Here is a 21,506-nt window from a genome sequence, read left to right as displayed (position 1 = left end):
CATGACAGTAGTGTTGTAAGAACATTAGGGCACATTTTATCAAACAAATTTTGCCACTGATCAAAAATCCATATCAAAATCCCGAGCAAATCTGCACAAATCCACAGTTTAATATTGAGTGTACTCGAAAGTTCTGTTCACACTACTGTCACAGCTTCACTTTTTTTTGTTCGATGGCAAGATATAAGTCACATATTGTCTTACCCTATTGATGTCGGACACAAGCTGCCCATCTCGAGGCACGTACACTTTTTGTTTGTTTTCCCTCATTCTGGACTGTATGGTGAACAGCAGGACCTCCAGTTCGCCCTTTTCTTTAAATCTGTTGAGACAATTGATGGCTTTACATTCATTTTATGTCACATTTGCATAAATCGAGTACATGCACATGGTTCCTGCCGGTGCAGAATTGTGCGGTATTGGGACATCCATATATAATGGTGAAACCTTGGCTGGCACTGAACTTACTTTGGCGGCTTCTCTATGGTTCTGTATGCGCTGAATGATTGTAACTGTTGTTGAACACCCAACAAGGAATTGGCAAACTTCCAATTAGTGAGAGCGATGATGGTTTGTTCAATCCACGTCAGCAGATCAGAAGTCAGTCTTTCATATTCATATACCATCTTGTCCGAATCCATTAGGTTATCGAGGACCTAAAGAAGAAACATATATACCATTATGGAGAGCAAAGAACATACTATGTATCAGGGCATGTGCACACAACATCTTTTAGACGCCGGCGTACCCACATAGAAAGATGTAGGCAGTGTTTTTTTCTTTTAAGGCTTCAGTTGTTTTTTTTTATATCGTGTGTGTTAATAGTAAGTGTCTTTCAAGAGGAAGATGCCACAAGAATGGCCGATTTCTTTTAATCAAGCCACGTTTTTGAAAAGCTAAAGTGGTTAAAAGAAGCGTAAAAAGACGGTACGTGTGCACAGCAAGTCATTTTTATATTGCAGTGCATTTGTCCATTCTTTTTTGCACTTTTTTAGTGCTTTTTCAGGCGGAATACTCGTGAAATAGATGTCTTGTGCACATACCTAAGACAAGTGGATTTCTGCCTATAGCGAACACCGATCAGTGATACAACGGGTCATCCTTATGAGTCGGTGCAGACTCTAATGGCTCATGCAGACGTCCCTACACATCGATCCGAGATCGGACCACTAATCTCTTGACCCGAACTAATGCAGGGACTGGCCGCGCATCTCTTGACCCAAACTAATGCAGGGACTGGCTGCGCATCTCTTGACCCGAGTGTGATAGTTTCATGTTTTTCTACGTAGCGGTCACGCTCAGGTTAGTAAAGCCACGGCCAGTCCGTGCATTGCGGTCCTACCTCTGACCGATATGCACAGACGTCTGCATGAGCCCTAATACAATAATTCAGTCCCTGTACAGTTTACATATTCTTGGCAGCACTTTCCTGGTTAAATAATGAGATGTGTGGGCTCCTGTACGTATGAAGGATGCATTGTTCAAGTATTATTGCAGTTTTGCTTTTTTTAAAGATAAGGTTTATTAAGAACTTGCAGGATAAAGCACCTTCTACAATACAGCAAATGAAGGAGACAATCAGAGACACAGTGTATCGCCAAGATGTATCGGCATACAAAGAAGAAGATAATAAAATATTCCTATTTATCATATCTAAACTAAAGTAGTTTTCTGCTATGAGTTTGTACAATAAGCAGGTGTGAATACAAACAAATCCACCAATAAAAGCAGGAAATCAACTGTATCCGCTAGGTGTATTGTTCCGTCAAGGATCAGGGAAACCTAAAGCATGGGCCTTAGGCGACCCAAGGAAGAATAGAAAAAGGGGTTCAGATAGTTAGGGGGGGGGACCCCAGATTCTAACAAACTTATGGAGGCAATAGTAGTGGATATACGGCACTCTAGAAGGAGATTAAGGGTGCTTGAGCAAGGGCTCCACTCCGTACAAGTAAATATATCAAGATACTCGGCACTTCAAAGTTCATGAAATAAAAATAAAAAATTCAGTGGTGTTTCGGCCCTAAAATATGGGCCTTCATCAAACTCAGAGTTTGTCACCGGGTACTGTTCAGGGTCAATGACCAGATAGGCAGGTGCAGGGGTCCTCTGTGACGGGCATCCCAAAAATACCTGGGCCCAGTGTTCCCAGTTTAAAGGGAACCTGTTATCTGATTCATGCTGAGCGAACCAAGACCGGATCCATTATTGAACACTGTTTAAGAGAAAATATATTTCAAAACTGCATCGGGGATGAGGCGTCCAGGATGTCTAGTTTCAAGCAATATGTCCCTGCTCGTTCTCACCTCCCCGTACAGATAGACTGACAGGTCTCAGAGTATATACACACATGGGGAGAGACCTGTCAGTCTAGTGGGGTGGGGTGAAGCTGGCAGTGAACAGCCTTGGACTAGTCATCCCATCCTAGCCACCTCGTCCCTCATCTCTGAAATACGGCAGCATAATTACTGAGCCTGTCTCCGACTCACGCTGCCCGTGCTTCAGGCCAGATGAATCAGCTAACAAGTTCCCTTTAAAATTAGCTTGGATACTTGCAATACCACTTTTTATACCGCCGGTGCCATTAACCAAGAGAACTCGTGATCAAAAAGGCAATAAATGTAGGATGAGGACCCCTACCAAACAGTCAACGGCTGATAATCATCAATAATGAGAACTTTCCAATAAAAATTTTACCCATGTAACGACAGAAAGTCATAAGTCTAGTCTTACCTTGCCAATTCTTTTGCCTTCTACAGCCAAAGCCTTCATTTTGGAGAAATAATGATAAAAGGCCACCACATACGTTATAATGGATTTCTCATCTGGATTTTCAGTGTAGACATCTGCAACAAAAAAGTTGGGAGCGATTTTTGTAAATAGACTTTACATAAAGAAAAATAAAAAATACATGAGACACAAAAGCTACTGACAGTTATGTGTAGGAATGGTGGGAGGGTGAGGGTAGAGAGCGAGGCTGAATGGGTAGACAAAGAAATACTTATTGGCATTCATCCGTATGAAGAAAAGGATGTGCTTAAAGTTAAACTATGGATTTGGCTTTGGGGTAGTGGTTGGCACAGGTAGTGAATCCTTCACGAAAATAAAGACTTTTGTCTAATAAAATTATATAAGAATCCTACGTAGCGGAGGAATGTTCACCTGGCGCCCTCGGGGGGGAAACGATGAAAAAAATGCCAGCTCGTACTCAGTAACTATTCACATTGACATTAGTTGGGGATTTCCTAAATAACATTTGCTCATTTGCACGCGCCAGCCGCCTCCACACATCACACAATGAATCGATATAACATGGTGTTGATGCCACCGGCAGCTTTACTGACAGCAACTATAACTAACAAATGAGGTTTAAAAGTTTTAAAAGTTGTACTTCTATTTTAATGACTCTCCAGACTAATCAAATTGCTAGGGTAGGGCAGATACCTACCTTTTTGGCCACAAATGTGACTTTGAAGCTTTAGGGATGTAAAAAAAAAGAAACAGAATCTGCCCGCCCTCGGTGCACTTAAAGCCTTATTTACATAAAGATAAGATTCAATGTTTATGCCCCTGTCTTTTACAACCTTGCCCAGCTATGTAATTAGTTTGGTAACCTTAAAGCTCCTGTTAGGCTCTCTTTAAAGAGAACCTATCACCAGATTCATGTTGCTCAAACCATGGCCAGCATAAATCAGAGCCTGGCGGCACAATTGTAGCTGGGTATTTTTTTTTCTGAAACGCGTCGGCAACGCGTCAGCATTTCAGAGAAAATATAGATGGGAGATGCAGCTTCGGACCATAGCCAGAAACTAAACTAGTCCGATGCAGCTTCCTAAGTATAATTTCTCTAAACGTTTCATAGAAAAAAAATATACCCGCGGTTTGGGTAGCAGAGATCAGGTGACAGGTTCCCTTTAAAGAGAATCTGTCAGTACCTGAAATAATACAAACTGCTACAACCATGTTATACCCAACCTGTCACTGAAAACTGTGATATAATTCTTAGGGTACACATATTTCTTGGAGGTTTTTTTTTTTTTTTTTTTAGTGGGTCCGCAAAACCTCTTCCAAAACTCCTTCAAAAACTCCCCAAAGACCCAAAGAAGGATCGTTTTCTGAAGCAGTTTCCACTAGAAAGTTCATAGTTTTTGACGGCCTGGAAAAAAACTCAGTGTGAACATAGTCTTATGTGATTTCCCAAAAACTCACGCCTGCTGGGCGCCTATAGATGTTCTTGAACCGTGTAGTTTTTATTGCCTTTCTTTCCCTATAGACTTATTCGGGAAGTCTGAAAAAACGCATGCAAACAACACATTTGCTTTTTAAGTGCAGAATGTTTCTGCACTAAAAACTAAGTCAGCAGAAAAAAACTGTAAAAAAAAAAGCACAAAAAAGGGGAAAGTTCATAAAAAAAAATCACAACAAAAATACAATAATCACAGCAGATTGCTTTTGCTTATTTTGGTGCAAACACTCACAAATATATAAAAAAAAAAATTGAAAAAAAGCAGCGTTTACAAACATGCCTGAAAAAGACATGGTGTGCACAGACCCTTACATGTTCGGGTATTAACTAGACACAGACACCAAAGTTTGGGCAGCAAAGCAAAGCCACTCTTGCTGATAATATTATAAAAGAAATAAAATAGTATTATTTTATGCAAAAATAAATCAATATTATTACTATAAAATGCATCCTTAGTTTCTATGCTATAGCTGCAATTATTCCAGATGAAAGAGAGGGAATAACCAGTAGTCGCCCCTATATCCTTTAAACTCTGCGCCTCCCTCTGTATTGTCGGAATCGTCAATGAATGAAATTGTAACACAGTTCTTCACATTGTGCTAAGTAGTAAATTAGAGCAAAATAAAATGTTAAATATATATATATATATAAAGAGCAGTATATAAGATAGTGGATTCCTATTCCTTCCCACAAAAGGATAGGCAGACCTCGAGTGCTACTTACCCTCCGGATCTAGGAGTTGTGTTATGCCCAGTTGTCTGTCGGCCACGTTAAATGCATTTTCCAAGTTGTATTTAGCGTTTGATTTCTTGAGTTTTTCAAAGTTGATCAGATCAGGCCTGAAAGTGAAACATTATCATGGTGAGGGCATTACACATTGCAAGGCAGCCGCGGAGCTGCTACTACCCTGAACCTTCCTTGTCGTCTTTGATAACCTAGGGAACTATGAAAACATGGAAAATCTTGACATATACATCGCATACCACTTTTTATAGCATGCTAACCATCCTGCAAATAAATGTCCAAGATAGACACAGGTTACAAAGAACAAAGACGTCATGTTACTCTAAGGATAGGCAACGTATATTCAAGAACATCGACAGTAATTGAGACACCCTGATAATCCTTGACAAAGTAGTTGCCTTATAAAGGATGTAATAAAATGGGGTCCCCAGTTCGGGATTCCAGGGCCACACACAAAGAGCAGCAAACCCACTGACAGACCAGTCCATTAATAAACTACATGGTCGGCCATATTGTAAATTTCATGTGCGGTAGATATGTAGAGAAGGGGTTGTCTTCATGACGCCATTCGTTCTTCCACCCCAAAGATATGACCCTGTAAAGCTCTACAACATAGGAAGGGCGTTCCCATCACATCCCATTATCTCACCTGTGCTTGTGGATGAGGGCATTGAAAGCCAATCCGTCCTTCCAGCAGGATGTGAAGTTGGTGATATTGACATTTGGATATCTACAATAATCAGATTAATAATTATTAACATTCATTACCCAGTTAAACAATTTCTTCTTTGGAAAACCTCGTTGGAAGTAGACCAAACACGAAGTTAAATTTCTTAAAATCTCAATATGCAAATTGCCTCTTCAGAGAGGAAGAGGACTTGAACTCTATAGCGCCACCTATTGGAAGCAGCAATCCTACAAGTCACAATCAACCCTTTAACGAGTCGTGCAATATTACTTAGGACTAAAGCCAAATCAGAATCTCAATTTGCAGACACGGTGTTTCGGGGTATTGCCCTTCGTCAGTGCAAAGTATGAGAACTGATTTGGCAGGTGAGAGGCTCTGGACTGAGGTCTAAGGGGTAACGTTTCTACTTGTGGAGAGTGACATACCAGCACTGGCTTGTCAAGGTAAGGAGCGCTATAGAGTTCAAGTCCTCTTTTACTCTGAAGAGGCAATTAGCATATTAAATTTCCCAGAGGAGCATTGCACGGCGAATAAGCCTCCTTACCTTGACATGCCAGTGCTGGTATGTCACTCTCCACAAGGAGAAACGTTACCCCTAGACCTAAAAATCTCAACATTTTAGGATCAGAAAAAAATGAAAAGGGGGAAGTCCGAGTCCTTATATTTTTAAAGTTTAGAATGATATAAAATAACAGAGTAATTCTAAAAGTATGGGTTTCCTCCTGCTCCCATGCTGGCCGCTTATTTGGTCCCTGACGGTCTCTGTATCCTGACCTCCAAGAGGTTTTGACACAGCGATGTGACCATTACAACCAATCACTGGGCACAGCAGTGACCTCAGTAGTGCCCAACACCCGCTCACATGGGTTTACATGGCTTAAAGGAATTAACTTAACATAAAAACACATTAGCTACCCACTAGGTAGATCATAAGCTGCTAATCACTGGGAGTCTGACTGGAAAGACTGTCATAGATCCCGAGAAAAGGATTCTGGAGTCCCCTGTTAGGATAGAGCGATGGTCGCCAGTCCCATTCATTGTATGGGACTGTCCACATTTATGAGACCCCTTGACAGACCAGGCCATAGCTGTGGGCAGGGCCTGAGTACAGCACTTGGCTATTTTTAGCAGTCCAATTGTTAATAATTGGACAGCTGAGGTGCATACTTGATCATTGCTCCAACCAAATTGTGGAATTCAGAGTCCCATACTTGGCAAGCTTGGACTGGCTGGCAGGAAAACAGGAGAATCCTCCGGTAGGCCTCTCTGAAGGACTGCTAACGAGTAGTGCTATTATACTTGATTCAGAATTTTCAGAAAAAGGTATCTAATTATTCATTAAATGAGCTAGCCAAATTAATATTATATTGAAGCAAAAATAAACTTTTGTACTAGGGTCAGGTCAATTATTTTTGTATGAAGGTGAACAGAGGGCCCCAAGAGTCAATGTTACTAGTGGGTTTTTACCAAGCCAGTATGACGCAGGTCCTTGGTCATTTCCCCAGTGATTAGCAACTTATCATTTATCCTGGTGATAATCTGCTTTACATCACTTGTCTTGTTCACCCCACTATACCTATAGGGTTGGTTTCCCTTATCAAGCATCGAGGACTCCCCATTTTTATCACATGCCCCCCATTCATACTCACCCTGCTGTTTTCATTTGGCACCAGAGAAGTAAAGCATCTTTAGCAGAACGAGTCTCGCTGCCTTTCGTCTCCACAATGATGTCTTGAATCTACAATGAGAGAACCCAAATATTGTATTTTTGTGCCGGAAACGTTGGTGTCATGTCCCATCACGATGAGAGAAGCAGTCAGACATTGGTAACATCGTATCGGTGATACGATGGTAAGCAGCAGAGTTGTAGTAAAATCACACGTACCTGGAAACGTAATATAATGGTCCAGATGAGGCCAAGTATTAATCTGTGATTACCATTTACAATGTCATGGGGGCCGATATTTTCCAGATGAACTTTCTGTTCTCTGAGAAAATGAAGGGCTTTGTCTACATTTTCTAAGCAGTGGATCCTCATCCTTCCTTTAGTCCTTCTTGGCTGGGGGAAAATAAAGGTGGATAAAAGTTCAGTTATATAAAAGTGCTCACAGTTTAATTTTATAATTAAGAAATAGGAAAAGATTTCCCTTTATATTATGAAATCTGATACATTTCAGAGGACCGAAGATTGGAAGATTTTAATCTCACCCTCAACTTTACATGACCTGGAGACTGAGCAAACACATGTAAGACTAGTAGTGTGATAGTGGGATAGTGTGCCCTCCATAAGTGTGATAGTGTGCCCTCCATAAGTGTGATAGTGTGCCCTCCATAAGTGTGATAGTGTGCCCTTCATAAGTGTGATAGTGTGCCCTCCATAAGTGTGATAGTGTGCCCTCCATAAGTGTGATAGTGTGCCCTCCATAAGTGTGATAGTGTGCCCTCCATAAGTGTGATAGTGTGATAGTGTGCCCTACATAAGTGTGATAGTGTGCTAGTGTGCCCTCCATAAGTATGATAGTGTGATAGTGTGCCCTCCATAAGTGTGATAGTGTGCCCTCCATAAGTGTGATAGTGTGCCATCCATAAGTGTGATAGTGTGCCCTCCATAAGTGTGATAGTGTGATAGTGTACCCTCCATAAGTGTGATAGTGTGCTCTCCATAAGTGTGATAGTGTGCACTACATAAGTGTGATAGTGTGCTAGTGTGCCCTCCATAAGTGTGATAGTGTGCCCTCCATAAGTGTGATAGTGTGCCCTACATAAGTGTGATAGTGTGCCCTCCATAAGTGTGATAGTGTGCCCTCCATAAGTGTGATAGTGTGCCCTCCATAAGTGTGATAGTGTGCCCTATATAAGTGTGATAGTGTGATAGTGTGCCCTCCATAAGTGTGATAGTGTGCCCTACATAAGTGTGATAGTGTGCCCTCAATAAGTGTGATAGTGTGCCCTCCATAAGTGTGATAGTGTGCCCTCCATAAGTGTGATAGTGTGCCCTCCATAAGTGTGATAGTGTGCCCTACATAAGTGTGATAGTGTGATAGTGTGCCCTCCATAAGTGTGATAGTGTGCCCTCGATAAGTATGATAGTGTGATAGTGTGCCCTCCAAAAGTGTGATAGTGTGCCCTCCATAAGTGTGATAGTGTGCCCTCCATAAGTGTGATAGTGTGCCCTACATAAGTGTGATAGTGTGCCCTCCATAAGTGTGATAGTGTGCCCTCCATAAGTATGATAGTGTGATAGTGTGCCCTCCAAAAGTGTGATAGTGTGCCCTCCATAAGTGTGATAGTGTGCCCTCCATAAGTGTGATAGTGTGCCCTACATAAGTGTGATAGTGTGATAGTGTGCCCTCCATAATTGTGATAGTGTGCCCTCCATAAGTGTGATAGTGTGCCCTACATAAATGTGATAGTGTGATAGTGTGCCCTCCATAAGTGTGATAGTGTGCCCTCTGTAGCATCGGTGTCTCTGCCCCGTACTAGGCAGAGATGCCGTAACTCTCACCTCCCCGCTCCTGGCGCGGCGTCCTCCAGCGCTTCTCTCCCCACTGCTTCCGGCACGCGCTCCTTCCCCGGCAGTGTGCTTAGGGCGCGTGCGCTCCCCCTCTCTTAAAGGGACCGCGCGCGCCGTCCTAAGGAGTCCCCGGCCAATTGCCGGAGGACCTCCCATATATAAGGCACCTCCTCCAAAATGGAGGTGCCCGAGCAATGTTGTTGCAAAGCCTTCACTCTGCTTCAGCCCTCAGGTCCCGTTGCCAGTGACCTGCCAGTCACCTGCCTGATTCCTGCCTGTTACCTGCCAGTCATCTGCCAGATTCCTGCTTGATACCTGCCTGATATCCGCTTACCAGCTTGCAAGCCTGCGGTCCGACGGTCTGCTCTCCGACACCTGTAAGTCTGTCTATGGACCAGCCTGCCCGCTCACCTGGGAGCGCTCACCTGTTACTTGCCTGCTAGCCTACCTGGAGGCTCTGCCGTCACTGGCCGTGACCTCCTGCCTGTCCAGAGACTCTTGCCCGCTCACCTGGGAGCGCTCACCTGCTACCTGCCTGCTAGCCTACCTGGAGGCTCTGCCGTCTCTTGCCGTGACCACCTGCCTGTCCAGAGACTCTTGCCCGCTCACCTGGGAGCGTCCACCCGCTACCTGTCTGCTAGTCTACCTGGAGGTTCTGCCGTCACTTGCCGTGACCACCTGCCTGTCCAGAGACTCTCGCCCGCTCACCTGGGAGCGTTCACCAGCCACCAGCCCGCTGCCCTTCTACCCAGAGACTGTCCCTGTCACTTGCCATGACTACCTGACCCTCTAACCAGAGACTGTCCCTGTCACTTGCCGTGACTACCTGCCCGTCTTCCCTGGGAGCCACCCGCTTCCTTACAAGGACTGCCCCCTTGTATAGTTGCACAGAGGTTCCACCTCCCAGACCCGTTACAGTTTGCTCGGGCCATGGAACCCGGTGACCCCCAGATCTCCGATCTGCACCAGGAAGTCTTACGTCAGAAAACTCAGCAGGAGGTGGTACTGTCCTATCTACGGTCCGTTAACTCTCGTCTAGGCGCATTGTGTGACTTGTCTATGTCTACCTCTGGTCCAGTCGTGCCCATTCCTGCGGTACCGCAATCCAGTCCCTTCATGGTACCCGACTATGGACCTCGGCTTCTGGCACCTCCACGCTTTGCCGGCGAACCTACTTTAGCTCGGGGTTTCATAAACCAGTGCACCCTGCACTTTGAGCTATTGGCATACCAGTTCATCTCCGACCGGGCCAAGGTGGCCTTCATCATGTCCCATCTCACTGGGGAGGCACTGGCATGGCTAAATCCCCTGTGGGAGAGAGGGGATCCCCTGGTGTCCGACCTGCCGTCTTTCCTCGCTGCTTTCCGGAAAGTCTTCAATGAACCTGGACGGAAAACCTCTTCTGCCTCCTCTCTGCTATGTCTCCGCCAAGGGAGTCTCACCGTGGGCCAATATGCCATACCGTTCCGCACCCTCGCTTTTGAGCTTGCCTGGGAAAATGAGGCTCTGGTGTCCGTCTTCTGGGAGGGTCTTTCCGGTCGGATTAAGGACGAGTTAGCTGGTCGGCACATTCCTACCAGTCTGGATGACCTGGTGTCACTAGCTACCCAGATTGGCATCCGGTTCCAAGAACGTGCCAAAGAGACTACCTGGGAGAAAGACTTTTCTTGCTCTGCTCCTACTTCCCTGAGACCTGCCTCTCAATCAGTCACTCCGCGGGCGCTCTCGCCTGAACCTATGCAGATCGACCAGACCAAGATGGTCAGATCTCGCCAAGAATCTCGCCGAGCCGAGGGAAGCTGTTTCTATTGTGGCAGTATGGAGCACTTCATCCGTTCCTGCCCGGAGAAGCCGGGAAACGCCAGTGTCTAGGACCGCTCGGAGAGGTCGTCCTAGACAAAAGTAAGACCTCTCCGTCTCTGACTTTACCGGTTTCTATTGCTTGGGGAGAAAACCGTCACTTTGAACTCGCCCACCTGGATTCTGGAGCTGCTGGAAACCTCATCTCCCAGTCTCTGGTAGAGAGATACCGTATTCCCACCAAGTCCCCGGCTGAACCATTATCAGTCGCCTCCGTGGATGGAAGACTTCTCTCGGAGACCATCCTGCTCGTCACTGAACCCATAACCCAGCAGGTGGGAATGCTGCACTCTGAGGAAATCTCATTCCATGTGTTGTCCGGACTTTCTCACTCCCTGTTGCTAGGTGTACCTTGGCTCCAGACACACGAACCCGTATTGAACTGGCGATCCGGTGAATTACTCCGATGGGGTCCAGACTGCCATAGGACCTGCCTGGTTCCGGTCCGCCCAGCTCGCCCTCCGCCAACTCCAGCTAATTTACCAGGTCTCCCGGCTCCTTACTGGCCCTATGCGGACGTCTTCGGTAAGAAGGAAGCAGAGACGTTGCCACCCCATAGGCCATATGACTGCCCGATCGACCTGGTACCTGGCACCACTCCTCCCCGTGGGCGTATCTACCCGTTGTCTGCAGCCGAGACCCGGGCCATGTCTGTGTACATTGAAGAGAATCTGGCTAGGGGATTTATCCGGAAATCTACCTCCCCGGCTGGAGCCGGATTCTTCTTTGTCAAAAAGAAAGACGTCTCGCTACGCCCCTGTATTGACTATAGAGGACTCAATCAGATCACGGTTAAAAATAAATACCCCCTTCCGCTCATCTCTGAGTTATTTGATCGTCTTAAAGGCGCCAGGATCTTCTCCAAGCTGGATCTACGTGGAGCGTATAACCTGGTCCGTATCTGTCAGGGAGACGAGTGGAATCAGCATTTAATACCCGGGACGGACACTATGAGTACCGTGTGATGCCCTTCGGTCTCTGCAATGCTCCCGCCGTCTTCCAAGAACTGGTCAACGACATCTTCCATGACCTTCTTTACTCCTGTGTGGTGGTATACCTGGACGACATCTTGGTCTTCTCTCCGGATCTTCCCACACACCGGAGGGATGTTCGTCAGGTCCTGCTTAGGCTCAGGCAGAACCACCTCTATGCTAAATACGAGAAGTGCCTTTTTGAGCAGACCTCTCTTCCTTTCCTGGGCTATGTTATCTCCCAGACAGGCTTGCGAATGGATCCCGAGAAACTCTCTGCTGTCCTAAAGTGGCCCCGTCCGGAGGGCTTGAAGGCGATACAGCGATTCCTGGGCTTCGCTAATTACTATCGTCTCTTCATTCCTCACTTCTCGTCACGGACTGCGCCCATATCTGCGCTCACCCGTAAGGGAGCAAATCCCAAGGTATGGTCATCCGAAGCTGAGTAGGCCTTCCTTTCCCTGAAACAAGCCTTCTCCTCTGCCCCTGTGCTGCACCGTCCGGACTGCAACAAACAGGTCTACCTGGAGATTGATGCCTCCTCCTCTGGAGCCGGAGCGGTGCTCACCCAGAAGTCTTCCTCTGGGAGAATGGTAACCTGCGGCTTTTTCTCTAAAATCTTCTCCTCCTCTGAGCGCAATTACTCCATTGGAGACCGAGAACTGCTTGCCGTTATATTGGCGCTGGAGGAGTGGCGTTACCTGCTTGAAGGGGCTCTATACCCGGTGATCATCTATACGGATCACAAGAACCTGGCATATCTCCAAAATGCCCAGAGACTTAATCCACGTCAGGCCCGGTGGTCTTTGTTCTTTGCCCACTTCGATTTCATCCTTCATTTCCGCCCGGCGGACAAAAATGTCAAAGCTGATGCCTTGTCCCGATCCTTCCTGTCCTCCGACCAAGAGGAGGAGCCTATGCACATCATCGACCCCTCCAAGGTGATGAATGTGGCCCCCTTGGATTTGACTCGTCTTCCACCCGGCAAGACGTTCGTGGCGCCCCCAGACCGTGAGAGGGTTCTTCGCTGGGGTCATTCTTCTAAACTAGCTGGCCATGCTGCCAAAAGAAGACCTTCCTACTCATTTCCCGGCATTACTGGTGGTCTACCCTGCGTAAGGATGTGGTAGACTTCGTCTCTGCCTGTTCATCTTGTGGCCGCAACAAAATTCCCAGACACTTACCAGCTGGTCATCTCCTGCCGCTTCCCATACCTGTTGCCCCGTGGCAACACATCGCTATGGACTTCATTACCGATCTTCCTGTCTCTGCCGGGTGTACTGTCATTTGGGTGGTCGCGGACCGCTTCTCTAAAATGGCCCACTTCATTCCCCTGCCTGGTCTTCCGTCTGCACCTGAGCTGGCTAAGGACTTTATTCGCCATATCTTCCGTCTCCATGGCCTACCCCTCCACATCGTGTCGGATCGAGGGGTTCAGTTTACCTCACGCTTCTGGAGAGCCACATGTAAACTGCTGGACGTCACCCTTGACTTCTCCTCCGCTTACCACCCTCAGTCCAATGGTCAAGTGGAGGGGATCAATCAGATCCTTACCAGCTATCTCCGGCACTTTGTTAATGCCCACCATTCTGATTGGGTGGACCTCCTTCCTTGGGCCGAGTTCTCTTATAATAACCACGAGAGCGAATCCTCTTCCAAGTCCCCGTTCTTTATTGTCTATGGCCAGCACCCCCGGATTCCGCTTCCTGTCTCCGTTTCTGTGGACAACCCTGCTGCGGAGTCTCTTGTCAGCGAATTTTCTACTATTTGGGAGAGTACCAGGTCCGCTCTTCTTCTGTCCTCTGAGCGGATGAAGAGATATGCTGATAAGAGACGTCTGGATCCGCCTCAATTCCATCCGGGAGACAAGGTTTGGCTCTCGTCCAAACATGTGCGGCTCAAAGTACCCTCCTTCAAGTTGGGCCCTCGATTCATCGGTCCCTTCGAAGTCCTCAGGCAAATTAACCCTGTGGCCTACAAATTAAAACTCCCGGCCACCCTACGGATTCCCAACTCCTTCCACGTATCTCTCCTCAAACCCGTTGTCTTTAACTCTTTTTACAATAATCCAGGTGCCCCTCCTGCTCCGGTTTCCGCTGATGACGTCTTTGAGGTAGAGAGTATTCTGGCCTCCAAGAGGGTAAGAGGAAAGACCTTTTTTCTGGTAGATTGGAAGGGGTTTGGTCCTGAGAAGAGAACTTGGGAACCCAGGGAGAACATCAACGCCCCGCTTCTCCTTGAAAAATTTCTTTCTGGCCAAAAAAAGAGGGGGCCTAAAGGGGGGGGTACTGTAGCATCGGCGTCTCTGCCCCGTACTAGGCAGAGACGCCGTAACTCTCACCTCCTCGCTCCTGGCGCGGCGTCCTCCAGCGCTTCTCTCCCCGCTGCTTCCGGCACGCGCTCCTTCCCCGGCAGTGTGCTTAGGGCGCGCGCGCTCCCCCTCTCTTAAAGGGACCGCGCGCGCCGTCCTAAGGAGTCCCCGGCCAATTGCCGGAGGACCTCCCATATATAAAGCACCTCCTCCAAAATGGAGGTGCCCGAGCAATGTTGTTGCAAAGCCTTCACTCTGCTTCAGCCCTCAGGTCCCGTTGCCAGTGACCTGCCAGTCACCTGCCTGATTCCTGCCTGTTACCTGCCAGTCATCTGCCAGATTCCTGCTTGATACCTGCCTGATATCCGCTTACCAGCTTGCAAGCCTGCGGTCCGACGGTCTGCTCTCCGACACCTGTCAGTCTGTCTATGGACCAGCCAGCCCGCTCACCTGGGAGCGCTCACCTGTTACTTGCCTGCTAGCCTACCTGGAGGCTCTGCCGTCACTTGCCGTGACCTCCTGCCTGTCCAGAGACTCTTGCCCGCTCACCTGGGAGCGCTCACCTGCTACCTGCCTGCTAGCCTACCTGGAGGCTCTGCCGTCACTTGCCGTGACCACCTGCCTGTCCAGAGACTCTTGCCCGCTCACCTGGGAGCGTCCACCCGCTACCTGTCTGCTAGTCTACCTGGAGGTTCTGCCGTCACTTGCCGTGACCACCTGCCTGTCCAGAGACTCTCGCCCGCTCACCTGGGAGCGTTCACCAGCCACCAGCCCGCTGCCCTTCTACCCAGAGACTGTCTCTGTCACTTGCCGTGACTACCTGCCCCTCTACCCAGAGACTGTCCCTGTCACTTGCCGTGACTACCTGCCCGTCTTCCCTGGGAGCCACCCGCTTCCTTACAAGGACTGCCCCCTTGTATAGTTGCACAGAGGTTCCACCTCCCAGACCCGTTACACCCTCCATAAGTATGATAGTGTGATAGTGTGCCCTCCAAAAGTGTGATAGTGTGCCCTCCATAAGTGTGATAGTGTGCCCTCCATAAGTGTGATAGTGTGCCCTACATAAGTGTGATAGTGTGATAGTGTGCCCTCCATAAGTGTGATAGTGTGCCCTCCATAAGTGTGATAGTGTGCCCTATATAAGTGTGATAGTGTGATAGTGTGCCCTCCATAAGTGTGATAGTGTGCCCTCCATAAGTGTGATAGTGAGCCCTACATAAGTGTGATAGTGTGCCCTCCATAAGTGTGATAGTGAGCCCTACATAAGTGTGATAGTGTGCCCTCCATAAGTGTGATAGTGTGCCCTACATAAGTGTGATAGTGTGATAGTGTGCCCTCCATAAGTGTGTTAGTGTGCCCTCCATAAGTGTGATAGTGTGATAGTGTGCCCTCCAAAAGTGTGATAGTGTGATAGTGTGCCCTACATATGGATGAGCTGTCTGCATTGTAACTTGTTATTAGAGATGGGCGAACCTGACCTGAAGTGTTTGGCGTTTGTACCGCACAGTCACTGAACAAGGACTTTCTGTGGAAGTCCATCGCAGTGTTCAGAGTCCGGGGGGTAAGTGCATGGTGTTGCGAAGAGAGAAAGAGAGAAAGAGAAAAAGAGAGAGAGAAAGAGAGAGAGAGAAAAAGAGAGAGAGAGAAAGAGAAAAAGAGAGAGAGAAAGAGAGAGAGAAAGAGAGAGAAAGAGAAAAAGAGAGAGGAGAGAGAGAAAGAGAAAAAGAGAGCGAGAAAGAGAGAGAACAAGAGAGAGAAGGAGAGAGAGAAAGAGAGAAAAAGGGAAAGAGAGAGAGAAAGAGAGAAAAAGAGAAAGAGAGAGAGAAAAGAGAGAGAAAGAGAGAAAAAGAGAGAAAGAGAGAGAAAAAGAGAAAGACCGAGAGAGAGAAAAAGAGAAAGACAGAAAGAGAGAGAAAGAGTGAGAGAGAAAGAAAGAGTGAGAGAAAGAGAGAGAAAGAGGAGGGAGAGAGAAAGAGAGAGAGAAAAAGAGAGACTTTTAGTGTTTCAGCATCCTTTATTTTCAATGGGATTTTCTGGTTGAAGTTTGCATACTGTTCTGGTCCCTGAACCGAACTTTTACATAAAATTAGGGCCAGGTACCAGAACCCAAACTTCCAGCAAAAAGTCCACCCCTACTTACTATCCACTCTTAATGAGTTGGCAATTTCTCTCCACAGGATTTCTGCCTGCACCATAGGTTCTAGAACTCCCTTTCTCTCCCTTTCTCTCCCTTTCCGGTCTGCTTTGTCCAATCACTTACTTGCCCCAAACTGAAAGCCTGCCATCCTGTCTTGCCTGCGTGTAGTTTGACAGCAGAGAGACAAAGACTTGGCTGCATTTATTATATTCCATCTCGATTTCTCTGGTGTCTGAGACAGATTACACTTGACAACAGGCAGTGAATGCAAATTAGACAAAAGGGATACAACTAGTGGATGAAACTTTGGAGTAATTTTTCAGGTTGAATATATCTTTTGGGGTCAGCAAAGAACTTTGCAATTTGTTAGTCACCGCATTGGCCAACGGATCAGCCTGAGTTTCTTGAGACAACATATTTAAGGTTCAAGAAGTGGACGCTCCAGACCAGGAGTGGGAAAAGCTCTCGCAATGCAGTCGTTTTAGACTAAGTACACATATTGCGTATTTGGTGCAGATTTTCAGCACGAATTTGCATGCAAATATTCTGCAGTGTTATACAGGACAAGGTAAGTAGATGAGATTTGCTTAGCTCATGAGTAGATTTGCGTTGCAATTTTTTTTAATTTTGTGTGGATTCAGTGCTGATTTCATCCATTTTGCACTTGAAAAGATTTAATCTGCTCCAAATCTGCAACCAAATCAGTTGCAGTTTTTTGTTGCAGATAGATCCGAACCAGATACGCAAACCCCCAGAAGTTTAGCACAATGTCATTCACCTTGCACCCACCTCACTAATGGCTCCCTATAAAAGACCAGATCCTCAGCTTACCCACTGCTCCAGCCTTTGAGACAAAGTGCAGAACACTTACCAGCTGTTCCCCTGAGAGCACCTCCAGCAGTTTTATCAGCATTCTCCCATCTCTTAGGTCCAAATAGAGATCAGATATACGGCAGCTCACAAACGCCAGATGCGAATTCACCCATTTAGTGAAAGTCTTCTTCTGCACGGCTTCACGCTCATCTGAAATAAAGGTGTGAAATGTTAATATGGTGAAAGAATCCACATCAATGGGGTTTCTCCATCACATACAGAGGAGTGGAGCTACACATGCCCTGCTCATCTCTATAGGGAGAGGACAGTTTTTGGCACTCTGGGGTAGGCTTTTTGAAGGCACCCTACGTCTGGTGTTTAAGGGATCATGAAAATGAGTGTATAATTCAGACATGTGCTGCCTGATTTTTGATGGGACAGCACACTGACCAATGCTATTCAATAGGGCTGTTCAGATGAAAAAAAATTTTTGCTCGGTCTGACTGTCCATGAAAAGAAAATTGCAGCATGCACAACTTCCTTCCGAGTCTCACCCATTCAAGTTTATGGGTGCATAAAAAAGAAATGGATCCAACACAAAACATCTGTTTGGCATCCTATTTTTATGGCTACATTTCTATTATAAACCTAGGAAACAGTATTTGATCATGGACATATTATAATGTAAATGTATGAAAATGGATCGCATGCGGATGTAAAAAACGGACACACGGATGGCATACAGATGAAAATTGGATGAAAATTATTTTAAAATCTTCTTTCTCATACATTCATTTGCAGGGGCCCTAAAGCTAATTTTCTCCCCTCTAAAAAAGGTTCTGTGACAGCTAAGGTGTGTATTATAAGAAATCCTGTACCCCCTACTATAAGCATATTAAGTGTCACCGTGGAGCTCTGTGACCTGTAGCACCTGGTTTGCTGCTTTGTGTTGTTTTTTTGCAGACAGGGAGCTGTTTCGTGGCTCCTTCTAATTTAGACATTCAGAGTAAGGGGTACATTATCCCTTAAATATTGTTGATGTCATTAAAGGGCCTGTCCAGGACTATTACAGTGGGTACGGAAAGTATTCTGACCCCTTTAAATTTTTCACTCTTTGTTTCATTACAGACATTTGGTAAATTCTAAAAAGTTCATTTTTTTTTCATTAAAGTACACTCTGCAGCCCATCTTGACTGAAAAAACCCCCCAGAAATGTACAAATTTTTGCAAATTTATTAAAAAAGAAAAACTGAACTTTTTAGAATTTACCAAATGACTGCAATAAAACAAAGAGTGAAACATTTAAAGGGGTCTGAATACTTTCCGTACCCACTGTATATTTTTTTGCTCTGGGCCTAAAAACTAGCTACCTCCCTGCTTTACTCGGCGCCGGCTCAGAGCAGTCACCGAATGCTCCTGACGGCGATTCAGCTGCTCAACGTCAACAGAGCAGCTCTTCTTCTTCCAGGCTGCTGTGTTGACAGGGTGTGACTGCCGGAGTCATGCTGATTGACAGCCGGATTCCAGCAGTGATGCAGCATGACGTCAGCAGTCAGACCCCATCAATAGAGAAGAGAAGCCACGTTTCTGTAGATGTGAGTTCATCGGAAGCTGCTGAATCGCCAGAATAAGAGATTTGTGACCACTCTGTGCCGGCAGAGATGGGCGCCAGCGCAACAGGGAGGGAGGACGCTGACGTTGTTACCTGCCAGAGCCTTAATTCTTGATCTTTCAAACATGCGAGCAGAACTGTTATCATTGTCCAGGTCATCTTCTGTTGCCTCCCAGCGCGAGTTCACAAAGCTGTATTGCTGCTCAATTTCTACGTTGTCAAAATCGGTGGTCTGCATTTTCTTCTTCTTTTGCTTGGCTACTTTCTAACATCAATTGTTCATTCCTGAAGAATAAAACCGTGTAAAATGAGTAACAGAAAAGTAAAGACTTCTGTGTATAAAATGTATGTAAAATAATAAATAACGCCCTACACTTTCGCGACAATCTCATTTCACATTGATAACCGAAATAACCAAAATTAAGGGTCAGGGTTGAAAAACGTTCACATCAGCCCCCACCGAAAGTTCTTGTTGCCTGAGGTGGATAATGACTTCTAGAGAAACTTATTTTGATAGCTCCCAGTTTAGACCCCCACATATATTAGCCTAATGTCGGTCAAACCCACTGATGTCGATGGGGGCCTCCAGACTGTCCACTGAGAAATGATGTTGGGAGACAGAAATATCCTAAATATCCGATTTCACACTCCCGATTATTTTGCTCTTAAAGGGATAAGCCACCACCAGACACATCTGACAGCAGCTCTCTCTTAGGCCACATTCACACGTTCAGTATTTGGTCAGTATTTTACATCAGTATTTGCAAGCCAAAACCAGAAGTGGGTGATAAATACAGAAGTGGTGACGTGTTTCTATTATACTTTTCCTCTGATCGTTCCACTCCAGGATTTAACTTACAAATACTGATGAAAAATACTAACCAAATAGTAAGCGTGTGAACATGGTCTTAGGCTATACTCCCATAAAGAGCTTTTGATGTTGCAAAATTTCTGCATCCAGCATCAGACTGGCCCGGTGGGACACCGGACAATCCTCCGGTGGGCCCCCCTTGCTGGATAAAGAGGTCGTTTGGGCATGTGATTTGTATAAATACCATCCACTTTGCTGAACTGTAAGACGCTGCGGCCGAACCATCATTCATCTGACAACTATCTAAAGTGTGTAAGTATCATGCTTAGCGGTAGTAAAAGGCTAGGGAGAAAGACCTTATCCGATTCCCTGTGTAAAAATATGACAGTCTCTAAAAAGTTCAGAAATACCTTCTGGAGGCTCCTTCACATGGCAGAGAGTCAAACATTATACCCAAATCCCAGCATGACAAACCCACTCTCATGTGGATTCTATGGACTTAATGTACAACATCCTGAACTGATTTAAAGTTTTTTTTTCCAAAATAACTTTATTTTACAAACTTGTCTAAATGCAACAATAAGCAACTTTATAATTCACACCCTATGAAAATACCTTACTGCTGCCGAGATCTGGACCCTGATCGGTTGACCCCACCAGCTTGCCTCCCTTCCGGCATCAGATCACATGATCTGCACGTGATCGATGTCTGCCTGGTAACTCCCACAATAACCGGGCTGTCAATATTGATGTCATGTACATTGCCTGCCATTAGCAATGTTCCCCGGCAGGGTGTGGGTGGTATTAGTTCGTGCCTGCACTTTTGTAAAACTTGTCTAGAGGTGGAAAATGAACATGACGTCAATCTTAAGAACCCCCTTTATTGTGGGGTAATCAAGTAGGCACAAATGCAATGTACAATACATTATTTGTGGCAGGAAAGTAAGTGAACTTGTGGGGACTCGTGAATGGGGTCCGAATCTCAGCAGCTATCAGCTATTTTTATCAGGTGTCCCGGAAAATCCCTCTAAGGAGGAAATAAAACAAAAAAAGACTAATTGCCGCTGCTATAAACCCAAGGGGTACGAGATCAGTGCAACTTTCCCCATATATTTCCAGTTAATGGTGCTATTTTCTTAACTTGCAGGAAATACAGGTTTTCCTTCATGAGACCAGCTGAATATGGAGTATTACAGGTAATGATCAATGGGAGAAAAGAATGCAAATTATCTATCTCACAGGAAAGAGGATATTATTTTCCAAAGCACCTCATAGAAGAGACAGCTGCCCTTTAATGTCATTGCCCGACCCTTTAACAAGCCATGCAACCCGACCAGGTATAAATGATAAGCCAAAATCTCCTCTGCAGATAGACAGGTTTAAGGGTATATGCCCTTGAGACAAGGTGGGTAAAGTTCTTCTTACACAACAGTCCCGGGTATTCCGGGCTCTGTTTCCTTCCTCTCGATCCGCTGCCCTCTGCTGTGCTCCGTGTTGGGTTTTGCAGGTTGCCTTAAGTGGATCAATGACATCATCTTCCTAGACCTATTTAAAGCCCATTTACACACATGCCTGTCTTGGGATTGAGACTCTAGCCCTATGTTTCTGTTGTCCTGACCGTGCCTAGTCCTTACTGCCCATGTGCCTTCCTACTTGTTGCATCAATGCCTGAAGTCTGTGTACCCACTTGGACCTGAGGCTTAAAGGATCCACCTCATCTGGTGTGCCTAACAGTACCAGATCTAGACCTCCTAAAGGGTTGGACATTGACTTGTCGGGCGACCACCTCTTCTAGGTGGTAC

General features: G+C 46.1%; 1 protein-coding gene across 1 annotated transcript in view; it reads right to left on the bottom strand.

The window, feature by feature from the left end:
- The window catches only part of SPTB (spectrin beta, erythrocytic), a 140,844-nt gene that overhangs the window by 78,915 nt on the left and 40,423 nt on the right, over positions 1-21,506 (bottom strand). Inside the window, exons 2-10 of the mRNA XM_073638915.1 lie at positions 18,987-19,178; positions 17,340-17,491; positions 7,561-7,734; positions 7,325-7,413; positions 5,637-5,717; positions 4,967-5,082; positions 2,731-2,843; positions 469-656; positions 205-322 (exon numbers count right to left, since the gene is read on the bottom strand). Coding sequence (XP_073495016.1) covers positions 205-322; positions 469-656; positions 2,731-2,843; positions 4,967-5,082; positions 5,637-5,717; positions 7,325-7,413; positions 7,561-7,734; positions 17,340-17,491; positions 18,987-19,131 — 1,176 coding nt within the window. The 5' untranslated portion in view covers positions 19,132-19,178. The remainder of the gene's footprint in view (positions 1-204; positions 323-468; positions 657-2,730; positions 2,844-4,966; positions 5,083-5,636; positions 5,718-7,324; positions 7,414-7,560; positions 7,735-17,339; positions 17,492-18,986; positions 19,179-21,506) is intronic.

The sequence above is a fragment of the Phyllobates terribilis genome, unplaced genomic scaffold (genome assembly GCF_046119375.1).
Source record: "Phyllobates terribilis strain yellow unplaced genomic scaffold, ASM4611937v1 Scaffold_7__3_contigs__length_470593459, whole genome shotgun sequence".
Classification (NCBI taxonomy): Eukaryota; Metazoa; Chordata; class Amphibia; order Anura; family Dendrobatidae; genus Phyllobates; species Phyllobates terribilis.
Note: the sequence above shows the minus strand (reverse complement) of the source record. Positions and strands in the feature narration are given on the sequence as shown.